Source organism: Mauremys mutica, chromosome 20 (assembly GCF_020497125.1).
Source record: "Mauremys mutica isolate MM-2020 ecotype Southern chromosome 20, ASM2049712v1, whole genome shotgun sequence".
NCBI classification, from domain to species: domain Eukaryota; kingdom Metazoa; phylum Chordata; order Testudines; family Geoemydidae; genus Mauremys; species Mauremys mutica.
The window spans coordinates 6,118,676-6,134,345 of record NC_059091.1 but is presented as its reverse complement, the minus strand read 5'-3'; the positions used below and the strand labels follow the sequence as shown (position 1 = coordinate 6,134,345).

The following is a 15,670-nucleotide window of genomic DNA, read 5'->3' as shown; positions in this document are numbered from 1 at the left end:
TTCAGGCCCCCTGGCTTAAGGGCAGTAGGAGGAAAACCTCTCCCCCCGGGCTAGGAGGGGGGAGCTGGGTTAGCGCCAGGAAAACTGGTACCTGGATGTAGCTAGTAGGGCCCTAGGGTTGAAATGACGAGGTGTGGGATTGTTCCCAGCCCCAGAGGGGGGCCCATATGGGGGCTGGTGATAAGAGAAAGTCTGGAAGGAGGCTGTGAGCATTTCCTCATTTCGGCAGCTTCCCATGCTCAAAAGCAGAACCTCCCTGCAACCGCGGCTGCTCTCCTGCCACCAACAAGCGTCAGCTCCCACAAACGGGGAGGTGTGAGGGGGAAAAAACCCACACAGCGCCAGGAGAGCCAGCCCCAGGTGCAGGCTGCTGCTCCGCAGCCCATGGGAGAGCGAAGGGCCCAGCTCAGAAGCCCCGGCAGCAGCGGGGCAGGGAGGGCCCCCGGGACAGAGGCTGCAGTGGGGAAAGTCAGGGAGCAAAACTTTCCCCTTGCAGAGCTTGCAGTCAGAGAGACTCAACGGGCAACGCCACCCAGTCACAAACAGCACCTACGGCCACATCCTGTTCCACCGCTGACAAACGCAGTGACGATTAAACCCAGAAATTGCAACAGCGCGTCCCACCAGTGCTCCTGCCTGACAGTGATTACGGCCCCAGGAGGCCATGCCAGACCCTCTCACATAACTCGTCAACGACATGCCAAAGAACCAGCAACTGTCTTCTAATCCCCAGCCACGCACCCTATGTCCGAACCCCCGAGGAGGGCTGGGACCCACCAACAGTCCTAGCTCCTGGAACCACATTAACTGACCCCGACCCTTTTTAAAAGGAAGCTAAAAATCCTCCGCCGTATCTTGTGGCAGAAAGTTCCATAGGTTAATTAAAATCCATAGGTACCTCGGTGACAGCAGATGTTTGACCCTTTAGCTGCTTGGGAGTTCTTGGTGTGCTGAAGCTCAGAGGCCAAGATTGTGTAATTTGTTGGCTGTCTTGTGGTCACACCGAGGAGCCCTTTGTGCTACATTTTCTAGCATGACTAGTGATTGCAGGCATCCAACCCTGGACCCTTTTAACGGGGTCTGATGTCCAGAACATGGAGCATTTGCTCTCTCAAAGCAAGAGCCTCGAAAGAGCCAAAGTTCCCCAAAACCACGACTCCCCTTTTTCATAACCCTCGACTGTCTGCTATTCGGGCATCTTTTTTTTTTTTTTTTGGCTGCACTGCTGCTCAGACCAGGATCCGAGGCCTCTAGAGTGAACCAAGATAAGAAGCAGAATAGAGTTTAGAAAAGAAAAAAACCACAAGATTTTATTTAAATACTCTAAATAGGTCACAAAGGAACAGACACCACACTAATGGTAAAAAGATACAAGTTTATAACATCTTATAAAAACTACAGTTTAAAAGTGATTCTCATTGATCTCATCAGTAACACGCGCTCCCCCCAGCCCACCCCCGTCGCAAAATAAGTATATTTAAAAAAAAAAAAAAAAAGACAAGTAAGCCAGCCATGGGACTTTCCAGATATCGCTCAGCTCGGATTCACTAACACAGGAGAGTTCTTGGTCCATCTGTCAAAACAGTAGTTCTGGGACGACCGGGGGCCACTCCCCCCCTGCGTCCAGGGCTCAGTGTCACGCCACAGTGAGACTGCGTTTGTTCTGCCTGTGAAAGGCACCCGGGCAGCCATCCCCTTCTTGTTCACACACTCCTTGACTCAAGGGCAGGCGTGCGCGTGTGTGTGTATTTGTGTGTGGAATCTCTAACACTTAGCCGGCAGCATGGTTTCCAATCCCTGGCCTTTGGGGGCTCATGCCAGAAAACACCCCTAGCTGCAGCCGGGCGTGTGGTTTTCTGTCTGGGTGTTTTTTAACGCTCACGCAGTGGAGAAGGAAATCACTCTGGCTGGAGATCAAGGTCTAATGATGCACATGAACACAGTTCTACAGCTGGCCTCTTCCCTGGGCTGTTCCCGATCCAGGCCTCACCTGAGAAGACAGCTGAATACAAGCTCAGCAGACTGTGCACACTAGAGAGCAGGGTCCCGTCTCTGAAACACAGACACTGTCACCCCCCCGCGGGCTCATGTGGATACGGATGCTACAGGAAAAATTAGCTTTACATGGGTGCACAAAGAGATGCAGTGCCCGTTGGCACCCCCCGCTCCAGAGAACCAGCCAGCCTGACACCCATGGCGCTGCAACTCATCTGCTTTTCAGCCCCAGCGGGGCTGGGGATAGCTGCATTACTGTGAATGCACCCTGCTGTGACAGTAAGGGGCTTGCAAGAGCCTGGTTTACCCTAGCTTGAAAGCAGGGGAAGCCCCGCATTGCACCGGAATAATATATTTACACTGGAGGGTTGCATTGTTTTAACTTGCACTCTCCAGCACAGAGGAGGTGCTGACACGCCTCTTTGCTACAGTAAGTTAACAGCCAATTTTAAACATCGCCTTGTGCGTGTCACTAGAACTGACACGTTTTCAGCAGATTTATTTTGGAGCGCTGGTGCTAGCCAGGCTGCCCTTTTGCACTCAGCTCAGACAGGGAAACTTTTGTTTCGAGTCAGTTTCGGTTGTGTTCCTTGTCAGCTTCGCTGCCCCCACCTTTCTCATGCTATTTCGGCTGCAAAGCAGCTAGGAAGAATAAACTCACAGTCACGAAACATCTCTGTCAATATCACTCTTTATCCCCGGGTATAGCGCGGGGACGCTAAGGAAAATTAATCCTAATTAAAAGGTCTGATTTATAGTGAATTAGTTAAACTGCATTAAATCCCTGTGTGAATGCTCTTATTCAGAACGAAAGTGGTCTTAATTCGATTTATCTTAATTCACTTTGAATTGTCATGACAGGTTACTTCTAAGGGCATTTAAAAATAAAAAAAAAATATGTTCAAATCATCATAAGTCACTAATTTATGGATATAAAATTGAAAACACTTTCCATGCATCAGCTGAGGGGGTTTGCAGAGCACGAGCCGTATGCGAACCCAATAAGCCTCTTAGCCCCAGACCTGTACTTATTACTGGGAATTGAAATACCTCTGCCGAGACAGTTTAGAAAAAGGCAGCTGAGACCTTCAGGCTTCAAAACAGCTGCAGTTTCTATAGTGCACTGCCAACCTGCAGCATCAGCTAGACAGATGAACCCTTTCTATAGCACACAGTGTGCACGCATCAGCTACTCAAAGGACTATCTGTAGCAGCAGTGACGCCAGTAGCTCTGCAGGTCAAAAAACAGCTTTTGAGAAAATCCCCAGCCACACACACCAAAACTCTGCAATGCTGAACGCAGGCAGCTTCAGGCCCTCAGATGTTCTGAGCAGCAAGGTTCCCACCCATCATTTAGGGGTCTCTGCCCCAGACCACAGGTGTTCCATCCGCTATGAAAGTTCAAAACCAAGAGTGAGTTAATTTGTCCTCTAAACCAGCATCTGGTTTAACCGAACTAACTGTTTGCCAACACCCTTTTGCCAGTAGTCCTACAGGATAGCTTGTACTGCCCCCTTGTGCTGGGCAGAAGTACTGCCAGATTGTAACAGGCGCCCAACCAATGTTCACGTCACAGCCAACACCCCAAGATCCACTGTCAGCAGTTTTACACAGAAGATTTGTGCTCCAAGAGTAAAACTTCATACTTCTCTCTGCAAAAGTGAGTCAGTACAATTAGCGCAGGGAGAACACAGATACTGAGCAGTCCTTTGCCCAAGGTCGGCGTCAGAGCTGGGACTAGAACCCACGACATTCTGACTTCCCGTCGATTGCCTTACTCGTTGGGTAGGAACAGGAGAATAGTGACACCAAACACACAACGGGACATCCCATTTCAGCCATTATTGCCACAGAGCACAAGGAGCCAGGGCTGAACAGCAGATCACGCCTGTTCGGAAGAGAATCTTAAATCTAGGATTAAAGGCTTTTCTGGTGACATTCTCCAGGCCAAGATATTTCACCACTTCCAGGCGTTCAGTGTTAACCCCACCCATGAAACCCAGTTCCAGACGTGAGACACAGTCAACGAGGTAGCTTTTAAAAAGCCAGGATTTCTGGGGGCCCGACAGAACGACAGGCCAACTCTCCGCAGGAGCCAGATACTAGTCCCACAGCTGTGCTGATGATCAGTGATGCTGATGTTTTGACACAATAAGGGTCTAGGTAAAGCTGCATGCCACTGCTGGTTTCGGCTCCCTTCACCACAACATGGGGGCGTGGGTGGCTGGGAATCACCTTTTACCAAATAAAGAGGGTAAAAAGGTGGAAAGAGTCTTAGCTTCTCTGAGGGGCAGGAAAAGTTGAGTTTTCCTTTAAATTCCATCATCGGTGAAAGAGAGAGAGCAGGGAAAGACTCGCGCAAAAGTGACTCGTCTCTCCTTCTCAATTGGCTTTGACCCGACGGGGTCATCACCAGTGGTTTGCCGGGAAGCTGCTTCCATATGACACTCCCTCGACCTTGCGCCCCACTGCCAGGTTGCAAGGCCCAGCTCCGTTCAAACAGCCGTCCCCTCTCCTGTCCAGGACAGCTTAGGCCATGAGCCTGTGGTGGAAGCGTCCTGAACGTCTCCTTCCCTGCTATGCCAACCCAGGTGCTGGCAATGTGGAACTCCCAGCTGAGAAGCTAGCCAGTCACCCATCCCATTGCTCCCCACAACAGAGCCAGACACTTTGCCTAGTGTGATTCTGAGTGACAGAATCAACAGGGCTTTCAGCACTTCCTTGACGAGACTATGCCGCAGTCTAACAGCCCTCCCAGGCGCCAGCAGCCTATGCTTCTATTCCAGACACCACCCAGAAGCGCCAGACGTACAACAGAGTGTGATTTTCTCGGGTAGGGAGACTGAAAAGGAACAATTCTAAGCCGAGGCGGCAGGGGCCTGGCAGAGAATCACGCAAATGGCACCGAAAATGAACCATTCTGAAATGGTCTCAAAGGGGAGCCTTGGCCTCTAACAGGCAGCAGGAACTGATCACGTAACGTCGTTAACTAACACTCCGCACTTCCATCCTGTGCGGTTACAAGCGGCACCTGCGTTTGTCTGACGGCGTGGGCAAGCCAAGAGGCGGAGGATGCCCATTTAACCTCTTCCAACTCTCTACGACAACAAAGCATGTTAGATGCAAGCAGGAAGTTGGACCATTGTGATTTCAGGGTTTAAGTCGCTCAGGTGCCCTGAACTCACAGCGCCAGATGGACTCAGCAGGAAGGGTAGTGTTTGACACCTGGGAAAGACAACTCAGGCTACCAGGTTCCACTCTAGCCGTTCCCCAAAGGAGACCGCAGTGCATATACAGATGTGGTACTCCGCTGGGGAGAGATCTGGATGAAGTACAGCATTCATACTGGTATATCCGGCATGCAGGTGCAGGGAGCATGCCGCTGGCGAAATTCTACAAAAGAACCAACCAAGGCTGCGTCAGGCCAAGCCAGGCTGCCCTGTCCTGTGCGGGGCCTGTGGAAGAGACACAGAACTCTGTTCTCTTTGGAAACTGGCTTTCAGTCCCCTCTTTGAGAGCCGGGGGAAAGCAGAGCAGAATCTGGCAGCAGGATGCATTGCAAATCTCCCCTGGCAGAGTGTCTCACAGAGATATATGGCTGAAGGGGGAGGAATGGCGGGGGAAATCCAAGATAGAAACACATTCCTATCTCTCTCTTTTTTGGGGGGGTGAGAAGAAGAGAAGAGGAGGAGGAGGAGCACCCGTGGGGGAAGGGAGTCTGAAGGGACCTGGAGACCCAAAGGAATGGCGCAGTGAGATAAAGAGACAGACGGTCGACTTCTAACATGAGCAGCGTCCCCGCTGGCCTAAGCTAAACTTGGGCAGTATCTACCTTCGCCGGACAAGGCCAGGCTGCACCGGTGCAGAGTGCGCTCTGCTGCTGGGAGAGGCTGCTACAGAGAGGATTTTATTTCGGAACGTAGCTAGCTACATGGAGGGCAATGGGGGGTGGGGGGCACATGATTTGAACTAAGTGACAGAGCCACTGACATTTTAAAGAGCATTTGGGTCATTTCCCCAAGGGCGCTTTGCTCCAGTGTCACTGATGCTCAGAAAGCCGAGTCCAGACTCTGGCTGTCCCATGTGCCCTGCTCCCCCCCGCCCCAGAACAATTCCCAGGACACCGAGTGACATCTTGGGGCAGAACCAGGAGATCCTGAGCTGCGGCGATGCCAGCTGCTGTGCCCAGACACCAAGCTTAGCTAGACCTAGGCTATGCAACCAGGGACATCGGGGTGAGGCTCCCAGCAGAGCCCTGAGCAGGAAGTAGCCAATATACTGCTGTCACTGCAGGGAGAGTGGGAGCCAATGCGCAGCCATGAACAGCCTCCCCCTTCCCCACACACGTGTTCCCCGCCGGGAACGGACGGATCTTTAGCCGACACGAGCTGGGCCTGAGCTTTCAGAGGCAGGGCACCAACGTGCGTTGGGAGCCAAGAGGGGAATTTGGGGAGGCAGAGTCGACACTTTGGTAACAGGCTTTTTCTGGCCTGCAACAATCAGGGTTCCTGAGAGCGGCTGCGGAGCCTGGCTCCCTCCCTCATGCTCATGGTTTCTGTTTCTTCCACAGGAGGAAGTTTAACTGCCTTTCCCTGCAGGTCCCTTCAGCTGTTTCTAGCTCCCCCTGAACTGTGAGTTGCTCCTGGCCCACTGGAGAGTTGCCAGAGAGAAGATCACGGTTTATTTAAGCGGTGTCCACCCCCAAGTGGACAGGGCACCGATTTAATGAAAGTGAAATCCGAGAGTGGGTTAAATTCCCCCCCCAAATCCACACCAGACACTGCAAAGATCCATTCCTGGCCAGCCCTCGGGGTCAAACAAAGAGGTGGATCTTCTCCCGAACTGCAAAGCAACTGAAAGCCTTCACGAGCGTGAGCCGATCCCGGCAGCGTTTGAGGCTAGAGCATTTCTGAGAAAGCCAGATTATGGGCTGCTGCCATGAACCAGACTAGGATCTGAATTCCAGGGGGAACAGGGACGTGTGGTCATGTGATCACCCCAAGCATCCTCACATACACACACACTGGGGCCAAGGAAGGAGGGCAGCCTCTGGCAGGAGCCGTCCCCCACAGCCATGGGCTGTATGCCCCGAAGCACTGCCTGTCATCAGGGGTTTGGGTGTTGCTAAGGGATATGTTCAGACAATGCCATGCGGGTTCACCCAGGCCACGTATCCAGCAGCAGCTCACACACCACCATTTCCTAGGACACTGATCGCACCAGCTGCTGGGTGTCACAAGAGTTTCAACCGCTACCCTCCCCCCCTCCAACAGTGCACTCTCCTCCCTCCCCCTCCAACTTCCCCGCTCGTTTCTTGAGGTGGAAAGAGCAGGAGGAAACTCGGTTACAAAATCAGACGCCCTAGAAATAAAAGCTCCGCAGACCTCATAACCAAGCTCTCGGCTGAGATGAGCTCCTGCATTTCACGCCTGAACCAAAATCCTCCACAGCTGCCTCTTATAATCCACTGCTTTGTTGGTCTCTTCCGGTGAGACTGGTTAAAAAAAGAGTCAAAAGAACAACATGGTTGATTTCCACCCCGCTGTATTTCATACCTGTGAGCTCTACCTGGGCGTGAGCTGGTCGGTCAGGTGATGGCAAGTGTTAAGAGTTTGAGGTGAGTGTCGCTAGCTTTGCCCTGTTGTCCCCCGAAGCCTTTCCTGAGAGGCAAATGGTGATACTTCAAAAACAAACCAATGGAAAAGAAGGTTTATACACAGCTGCCCGTGGCTTCTGCTGGTTGGGTAGAGATTCCAGATCATCCTCGTCTTATTTACAGTGTCAGGACCCCATCTGAGAGTCTAGGAGAGTCCTCAGCGCTGTCCCCACCTTGACCGGGGGAGCAGGAGCAGGCAAAAACCAGACACAGAAAACTGAAAATCCTGTCCACTTCCGAGCTTCTCCGATGCATCGCCCTGGCTCCTAAAGCAGCAGCTGCGAGTCGGGGGTTTTGGTCTGGCAGCCCTGGCACATTCGTTTGTGTCTAAGCAGCCGATCTGTCCTGGAGAAGCTCTGCGAGAGATGGAGGAGAGAGAAGGGCGTTATTGCAACATCCAATCCAGCCAATAAGAAAAGCACCAACGCAGGGCAGCGTGTGCTGCAGGAGTCTGTTATGGGAATGGCGGGCTCGCTCTTTGGAGCTAGGAAAGACTCCTAGAGCAGCAAGGCAGGGCTAGGTTCTCCGCTCAGCACAGGGAGCCGGAGTCAGGGGTGCTGTGTGCTGACCCCAGCCCGTTATAGTAGTCCGAGGGCTGCTCTTGCTTACACAACTGGCCTAGGGTCACTTAGACCATTGGTTTAGACCATGGGTCGCGGCGGCTCTCGTCAGCACCGCCGATCGGGCCGTTAGAAGTCCTGGTAGCGGTGCTGCCCAGCTAAGGCAGGCTAGTCCCTACCTGCTCTGACACCGTGCTGCACCCCAGAAGCGGCTAGCAGCAGGTCCATCTCCTAGGTGGGGGGTGAGGGGAGCCCATTGGGTTCTGCCCCCACCCTGAGCACCGGCTCCACACACCCACAGACCGGGAACTGGCCAATGGGAGCTGTGGGGGTGGTGGTGCCTGCGGGTAAGAGCCATTTGCACACCTCAGCCTAGGAGCTGGACCTGCTGCTGGCTGCTTCTGGGGTGCAGCGCGGTCTGTGGTGCCAGGCAGGTGGGAAGCCTGCCTTAGCACCCCCACTGCGCCACTGACTGGAAGCTGCCAGAGGTAAGCCTGTGCCCCAACCCCATCCCAGCCCTGAGTGCCCCCCCAACCCAGAGCCCCTTTCTGCACCCCAAACCCATCATCCCCAGCCCCACCCCAGAGCCTGCACCTCCAGCCCAGAGCCCTGACCCCCTCATGCACCCTAATCCCCTGCCACAGCCCAGAGACTGCCCCCCCAAACCCAGAGCCCCTTCCTGCACCCCAACCCCATCATCCAGCCCCACCCCAGAGCCTGCACCTCCAGCCCAGAGCCCTGACCCCCTCATGCACCCTAATCCCCTGCCACAGCCCAGAGACTGCCCCCCCAAACCCAGAGCCCCTTCCTGCACCCCAACCCCATCATCCCCAGCCCCACCCCAGAGCCTGCACCTCCAGCCCAGAACCCTGACCCCCTCATGCACCCCAACCCCCTGCCACAGCCCAGAGCCCCTTCCTGCACCCCAACCCCATCATCCCCAGCCCCACCCCAGCACCTGCACCCCCAGCCCAAAGCCCTGACCCCCTCATGCACCCCAACCCCCTGCCACAGCCCAGAGCATCCTCCCATACTCTGAACCCCTCATTTCCAACCCCACTCTGCAGCCCTCACCTCCCCTACCCCAACCATCTGCCCCAGCCCTGAGCCACCCCCCCACCCAAGCTCCATTGGGTTGCAGGCATCAATTTTCTCCAACTGGGTCACCAGAAAAAAAAAAAAAAGTTTGAAAACCACTGACTTAGGCAATGGAGAATTAGCACGGCCATGTCCCATCGCCACTCCCGACACCAACTTTTAATTCCCACAGGGTGGGTCCCTAACTTCTGTCATGGGAATTCCCCACTGGCTGTTTTCAGCCAGAATCCAACCTCTTTTGCACTGTTTGAGCAGCACAAGGGGCTGGACCATAACCAAGAACCCGGCCCAGCGCCCAACCACGCTGCTCAGCTGACCAAGTCGGTGTCTAGAGAGAAGACACGGCCCCACGTGGCTGAGCAGCTGGCTGTTCTGCACTGCTCTGCTGGGTGGGAGCCCGGAGTCTAACCCAGCTCGGACACCAACTCTGCAAGACAGCTGGGCCGTTTTCCATGCGTGGCTACCGATGGGGGGGGGGGTGCCTCTGTTTTGGGGGAGCCATCCCGGGCCACGTTTGGCCTGATATTTTAAGAGCTGCTGAGCACCTGCAATCCCAGCAGAAGTCCAGGAGAGCTGGGGGCGCTCACAGCTCATGTCTCAGGTCATGGATAATGGAGGCACCCTAAAAGGTAGCGATTTCTGACCTTAAACCCTTCGCAATCCCCTACTTCCCGGGGGAGCAGGGGGAGCATTTGCTCATGTCTCTGCAGAGCTAGGAAGATGAGCCGTGTTCTGTAGACCCTAGGCAGAGATCTGCATTGCTAGGCACAGACCAAAAGCAGCACCAAGCAGATTTGACCGGGCCAGATCGAACCAGGAACAAATTCCTGGCAAGCTCTCGTCCAGGCTGTCCGTAGGAGGATGGTGGTTCTGATAGGAAGGAAGCAGCGTCCCACACTGTGTGTGCACAGATCTGAGTGCGCTAGCTCCCTGTGATAATCCCGCTGTCCTGCTCTGAGAAACCACTGAGCCTAGCAGCCTCCCTAGCACAGAGCCTGGGCTGATGCAGCAAAGCGACTCCACCCCTCGCTCTGCGGCATGCCTGGCCAGGGTGGGGGTTACCTGCATGCAGTGCTCGCACTGGTAGGGCTTTTCGCCGCTGTGCACGCGCTTGTGGCGCTCCAGGTGGTACTTCTGGATGAAGCGCATGTCACACAGATCACACTCAAACGGCTTCTCACCTGGGAAAGAGCAGAAGGGGCTGTGATAGGGAGGCTTGTACTGCCTTCTCCCCCCCCCCCCCACTCCCCGTCCACCCCAGTGGTGGGCACAGAGCCTCGTGCCACCGCCTGGCTCTGAATCCCCGCTGCCCTGCACGACCCAACCTTGCCATAGTCCCCCACACCAGTCAGTCTGGCTTGCACCTCCGCCCTCGTCTCCTACTGTGCCCCCACACTTACCCGATCAATAATGCCACTTCGAACCACCTCTCCTCTTCATTTCCCTTTCCTAGTCTGTCTCAGCACCTTCCTGTGAGCAGCCTCTTAATCCATCTGCAAAGCCGCTGCCCCCTCCCCATTCAGCGCTGCCCCCAGTCAGAAAGATCATTCGCCAGACTGGTCGGCATTAACTGATCAGTGGGTGCATGCCCCACAGCTGAGTAACCATCTGATCTTGTGGCGGCGGCGCTTCATCGCTGCACCACATGTGAGTTTTGCTTGAAAACTCACCAGGGCAGGGACAGATTTAATCCTGCATGCCATCCCCTCTGCACAGCCTGTTTGGTCCCCCGCCCCCTTTTCTCTGACGTCACAGCCCCACCCTATTCTAGAGCTCACAGCTCTCTCCCCCTCGCTGCAAGGTTCGGGGCAAAGCAGCAGAAAAGCAAAGAGAGAGGCAGGGGCACAGGAACAGAAAAGCGAGGATCTTCCATCATCACGATCCAAGCTCTCAGCAAGGAGCGGCTCACACAGCAACACCAGCTTCCTCCTCATCAGATGCAGTGGTAGCAGCTAGAACGCAATGCGGTGAACGCACCACCTTTAAAGGCAGCGTTCGCGAACTCTGCACCCGAGACCTAATATCCAGGCAGGTACATGTTCTGATTTAAACATCGCTAGGACCCTAGTGCCCTCTTGCAACCTTTCTGCTTAAAGAGCCGAGCTGTTTGATCAAAAGAGCCCCTGTCCCCACTGGAGCACAGTTCAAGTTACAGATGCAGCTGGAGTTACGGATCAGCCTCTCAACGCTTCACCCCCTGTTCTGCTTCTGATCCAGAAGGCCCACAGCAACCATCGGCAGAGCAAGACCCTCGCTCTCCTGGCTCTTTACCAGTATGGATGAGGATGTGTCTCTTGAGATGGTAGCTGCTCCGAAAGGCTCCGTAGCAGTGCTCGCAAATAAAGTTCTTGGGGATTCTCAGCTGGAAGGAGCCGTTCTGCTCAATCACCATCACCTGCGAAGCACAGACAGACCCTCACCATTCCTGCGCATGGCACAGCGAGCACGTAACACTGCTCTAGGGTCAGGTGCTGCCAAACTATTCGCCCCTCCCTACCCCCTTCCATTTGGGGACGGCCAAGCACTCTTGTGAACGCTTCAGGGCAGGGCTCATTTTTGTCGTGTCTGTGCAGTGCCTAGCACAACAGGACTCCGGGGCCCCTAGGTACTGCATTAAAGATTGTGACGCACTTTGAGATCTCCTGATGAAAAGCTCTACATAAGAGACAGGTACCATTATTAATGCTACAATCTCAATAGTCTAGCCTCCCAATCCTCCTAGAAGGTAAGACAGAAGATGAAGACACCGAGATGTTAAAGGACAGGTTTGTGGCCATGCAGCAAGCCTATGGCAGGTCCCAGGACAGAACTCAGGAGTTCTGATTCCAAGTCCCATTGCTTTATTCACAAGAGCACTCTTCCCATTTTAGCAGAGATTCTTCTTGCAGGTGAGACGGGCTCAGTACTGCAGGGAGAACTAGTATCTGCCACAGGACGTCAGTTCACATTTTGGCTGGGGGGGGGGGTATCGTGTTCCCCCCCACCTTTACCCCAGTGTCACTCTTGGAGCCTGTGAATCCATTTCTTGGCTGGAAGGTGCTGGGCCCTCAAGGCTGAGCAGTGCAACGGCGAGGAGCCGGATGCCCGAGCTGTGAGAGTGTTTGGAGACAAACACCTGAAATCCTCGGCTGTCTGAGATACAGGCAGCAATGCCAACAGCTCACTCAGGAAGAAGGGTTGGCCCTGAGCATGGTGAGACTTCATAACGCAGCCCCGTCTGCCCTGCTCCTCCCTGACCATACGACGGACGATTACCTGCCTTTTTAATGGTCTTTTTTGGCTGTGATGCTTCTGCCGGCTCTTCCTCTTTACGGCTGCGAGATTTCTCGCTCTCCTGGCGGAGACCCTTAAGGAGAGAAAACAGGGGTCAGTTCTTTCCCGGTGTGCATTTCTAGAGCCCCTTGCCCCCAGAACCCTCTGGAGATGCCCTGCGCCGTTACATTTAGAGACCCCTTTCTAGTCACGTCAATTACAGTAAGTCTGGGGATGGGGCAGGATCAGGGTAGAGCTCCCCCCATACCAGCATGTTCGGGCTGTTCCCTCTCTCTCCATTCTCTGTCTGCTTGGAGCTCTGTTTTGGCATCATCTTCTTGCTGGCAACAGTTGGCACGAGGCACACCCCAGAGAGGCCCTCGCAGGCCAGGAGACTCGCCTAAAAGACGAGACAAACAATCATGAAAGATGCAGGGTTCAGCTGAGCTTAGCCAGCCATAACCTAACCAGCCGCTGCCCAAACATGCCAGTGCCCTCTAACAGAATGAATGGGATATATTCAGCCACATGTGCAACTACACCACCCTCTGGCGGCTGGAGGTCTACAAAGAGGGTCTATGAATTAATACTACCGGTAGCTAACGGGAGAGTTCCCTTGAGCTTAAAAAGTGCAGTGTTTTGGGAGCAAGCATTCCAGTTTCGTGGTGGGGTGTGCGCAACCGTGTTGGTTGCATATGCTTAGCCTCCTTAATTCAACCGATACTTTGGTTGATCAGAACTACATCGTTTGCATTAAGTATCGACTTCTACCCGTTATCACTGCGGGTCACCAAGGGCTCTGCAGCCCATTCAGTTTGACAGTAACCTCCCTGTGACGTTGCATTCCTGTTACAGATGGGAAAATTGGGGCTCATTACCTGAGCCATCTTGTCTGTCTGTCCTCAACAAACGGATTGTAACAATTCTTTAGCCTTAATTCTCTCCCGGGAAAGAATTTTACGATTAGAAAGATTTTTTTTTTTTCAGTTAATCATTTTTTGCCGGTCTTGTCCAGTACCCTCCACTTGGCCGACATCTTTCTGGATTCTGAGAGCCTGGAATCGTGTGTGGCGTTCTAAGGGAGTCTTCCCCAAGCACTGCCGCGAGCTGGAGAAGCTAGATGGGAAGGTAACTGACTGCACCGCTTTTACAGATGAGTCATTCCAACCCTAGCCCTGCTTCTGGATGGATGCTGGATAAAGGGGGTTGATCTCCGTGCCTCGATATCGCTGCAGACACTTCTCTGGAGCCTGCGAGTTTAAAAAAAAAAAAAAAAAGCATAACTGAACCAATTGACAAGGGATGGCTAGAGAAAAACTTCTTTATCAGCGTGTCAAAGCACCTTCATTCAAAGAGAACCCAGGCAAAATTTATTGCTTAATATTAGCAGAGGTTTTGCTGGAAGGTGAGGAGAAGAGACATAACACTCTCTACTGTTTACGAGCTTTTCTAAGCCCTGTGCAAAGTTAGCCTTGACAACATTTTGCAGACGGGGAGACAGACAGAGAGGTAAAGTGACTGGCCCCAGGTCACACAGTCAGAACCGAGAGTAGAATCCAGGAGTTCTGACTCTCAGCGATCTGCCCTAATCTCTAGGCCACGCTCCCATCCCAAAGCTGGGAAGAGAACCCAGGAATCCTGACTGCCACCTTGTGTTCAAACACACCCCTTCATTCCTCGAATACCGACATGTACAGAAAGGCTGCACTGGGTGCTCTCCGACATTATTATTTCACAGTTCAGGAGAAAGTGTTTAGAAGTCATAACTTTCTATTCTTAGAAACAGGAAGCATAAAATCTGTCACACTGTAGTGCCATCTGTCTGCTCCGCGATGCTGCATGGAAGTACAGCGAGACTGCGAACGAGCAAGCAGTAATGAGCACAACTGTGGATTGTCATTCCTGTCCACGCATGCACAAGTGGAGTGAGCGAGCAAGTTTGTGGTGATTTGCCAGAAGATCAACACCCACCTTGGTGTGAACTACTATGAGCGTGGAGACACAGTGCAGCACAAGTGAGGTCTGGTGTATGAATCGGAGGAAGCAGGCACCACAATAGGTGCTCAGTGTAGCAGCCCAGAGTGCACACAGAGTAAGTATGCAAAGGACCCAGGTTGTTGCAAGGGAGCCCAGCTAAATTCAAGTGCCTCTGTAACATGCTCATGTGCAACAGCCCCAGCTGTGGACAAGCGCGCAAAGCCACAGCATGGGTGTGCAAACACGCAGCTAGTACAAGGCTGTGACCCAAGAGGGCAACGTTGCAACCTGTATTTGTGTCTGAGCGTGCAAGGCCTGAGCACGCGTGTGCACACGAGCGTGGGGGGCGGGCAAGGCCCAGCGCCCACAAGTGTGCAAGCCGCGCCCCCGAGCGTGCAAGCGACCGCGCACGCGGGTGGGTATAAGTGTGCAAGCCGCAGCCCCCGAGCGTGCAAGCGCATGCGCGCAAGGCCGAGGCGCGGGGGGTGCCAGGCCGAGCCGGCCCCGGCCCCGGCCCCTGAGGGGTGCGGCCCGTTGGGCCCCAGGGCCCGCTACCCACCGGCTGTGGGCTCCGTACCTGGCTCGGCCGCTGCGGGCTCCAGGCTCCGCCGTCGCCTCCGTGCGCTCCCCCGGGAGACAAGTTTACAAACAGCGGCCCGAACCCGCTCGGCCCCCGCCGCTACCCCGGAACCGGAAGCGCATGACACAGGGGTCACGTCCAGTCCGCCCGAGCGGGCGGGGCCGGCGCGTGCGCGCGACCGCTCCTGAGGCCGCCCCGGCCGCCATCTTGGTGCAGGGTAAGTGAGGGGCAGAGGGAGGGGGCTGTTACCAGGGTAACCATGAGTAGAGGGCGGGAGATCCTGTGGCCTCTGGGAGTAGGCTCTCCTTGGCCCCAATATAAACCCTTGGGGGAGCGGCTCTTCCTGGCCCCACCCAATATACACCCCCAGGGGGGAGTGGGTTCTCCCTGGCCCCATCCCAATATACACCCCCAGTGGGAGGGGCTGTCCCTGGCCCCACCCCAATATACACTCCCCAGTGGGAGGGGCTGTCCCTGGTCCCACCCCAATATACACTCCCCAGTGGGAGGGGCTGTCCCTGGCCCCACCGCAATATACACCCCCCAGTGGGA

General features: G+C 54.4%; 1 protein-coding gene across 5 annotated transcripts; it reads right to left on the bottom strand.

Annotated features, from left to right (window-relative positions):
* Positions 1–1,355: 1,355 nt before the first annotated feature.
* On the bottom strand, positions 1,356–15,330 carry ZNF740 (zinc finger protein 740). Of its 5 annotated transcripts, none has more exons than XM_044995398.1 (7): positions 15,116–15,330; positions 13,580–13,811; positions 12,830–12,961; positions 12,569–12,655; positions 11,581–11,704; positions 10,372–10,510; positions 1,356–8,007 (listed from the first exon to the last, which is right to left on the bottom strand). In XM_044995398.1, the coding sequence occupies exons 2-7, from the start codon at positions 13,595–13,597 to the stop codon at positions 7,809–7,811; spliced, it is 699 nt and encodes a 232-aa protein (XP_044851333.1). In that variant the 5' UTR covers positions 13,598–13,811; positions 15,116–15,330; the 3' UTR covers positions 1,356–7,808. The 5 variants fall into 5 exon arrangements, with proteins under 5 accessions (XP_044851333.1, XP_044851335.1, XP_044851336.1 ...); XM_044995400.1 differs by having other exon boundaries at positions 13,440–13,811; positions 15,116–15,323; XM_044995401.1 differs by having other exon boundaries at positions 10,372–10,490; positions 15,116–15,316.
* Positions 15,331–15,670: the final 340 nt, after the last annotated feature.

Coding starts and splice junctions, on each gene's coding strand:
- ZNF740 (XM_044995398.1), bottom strand. Junction 11,705..12,568: donor CAAAAAAGACCATTAAAAAG/GCAGGTAATCGT, acceptor TGTGCTTCGCAG/GTGATGGTGATTGAGCAGAA. Junction 8,008..10,371: donor AGTGCGAGCACTGCATGCAG/GTAACCCCCACC, acceptor CATCTCTCGCAG/AGCTTCTCCAGGACAGATCG.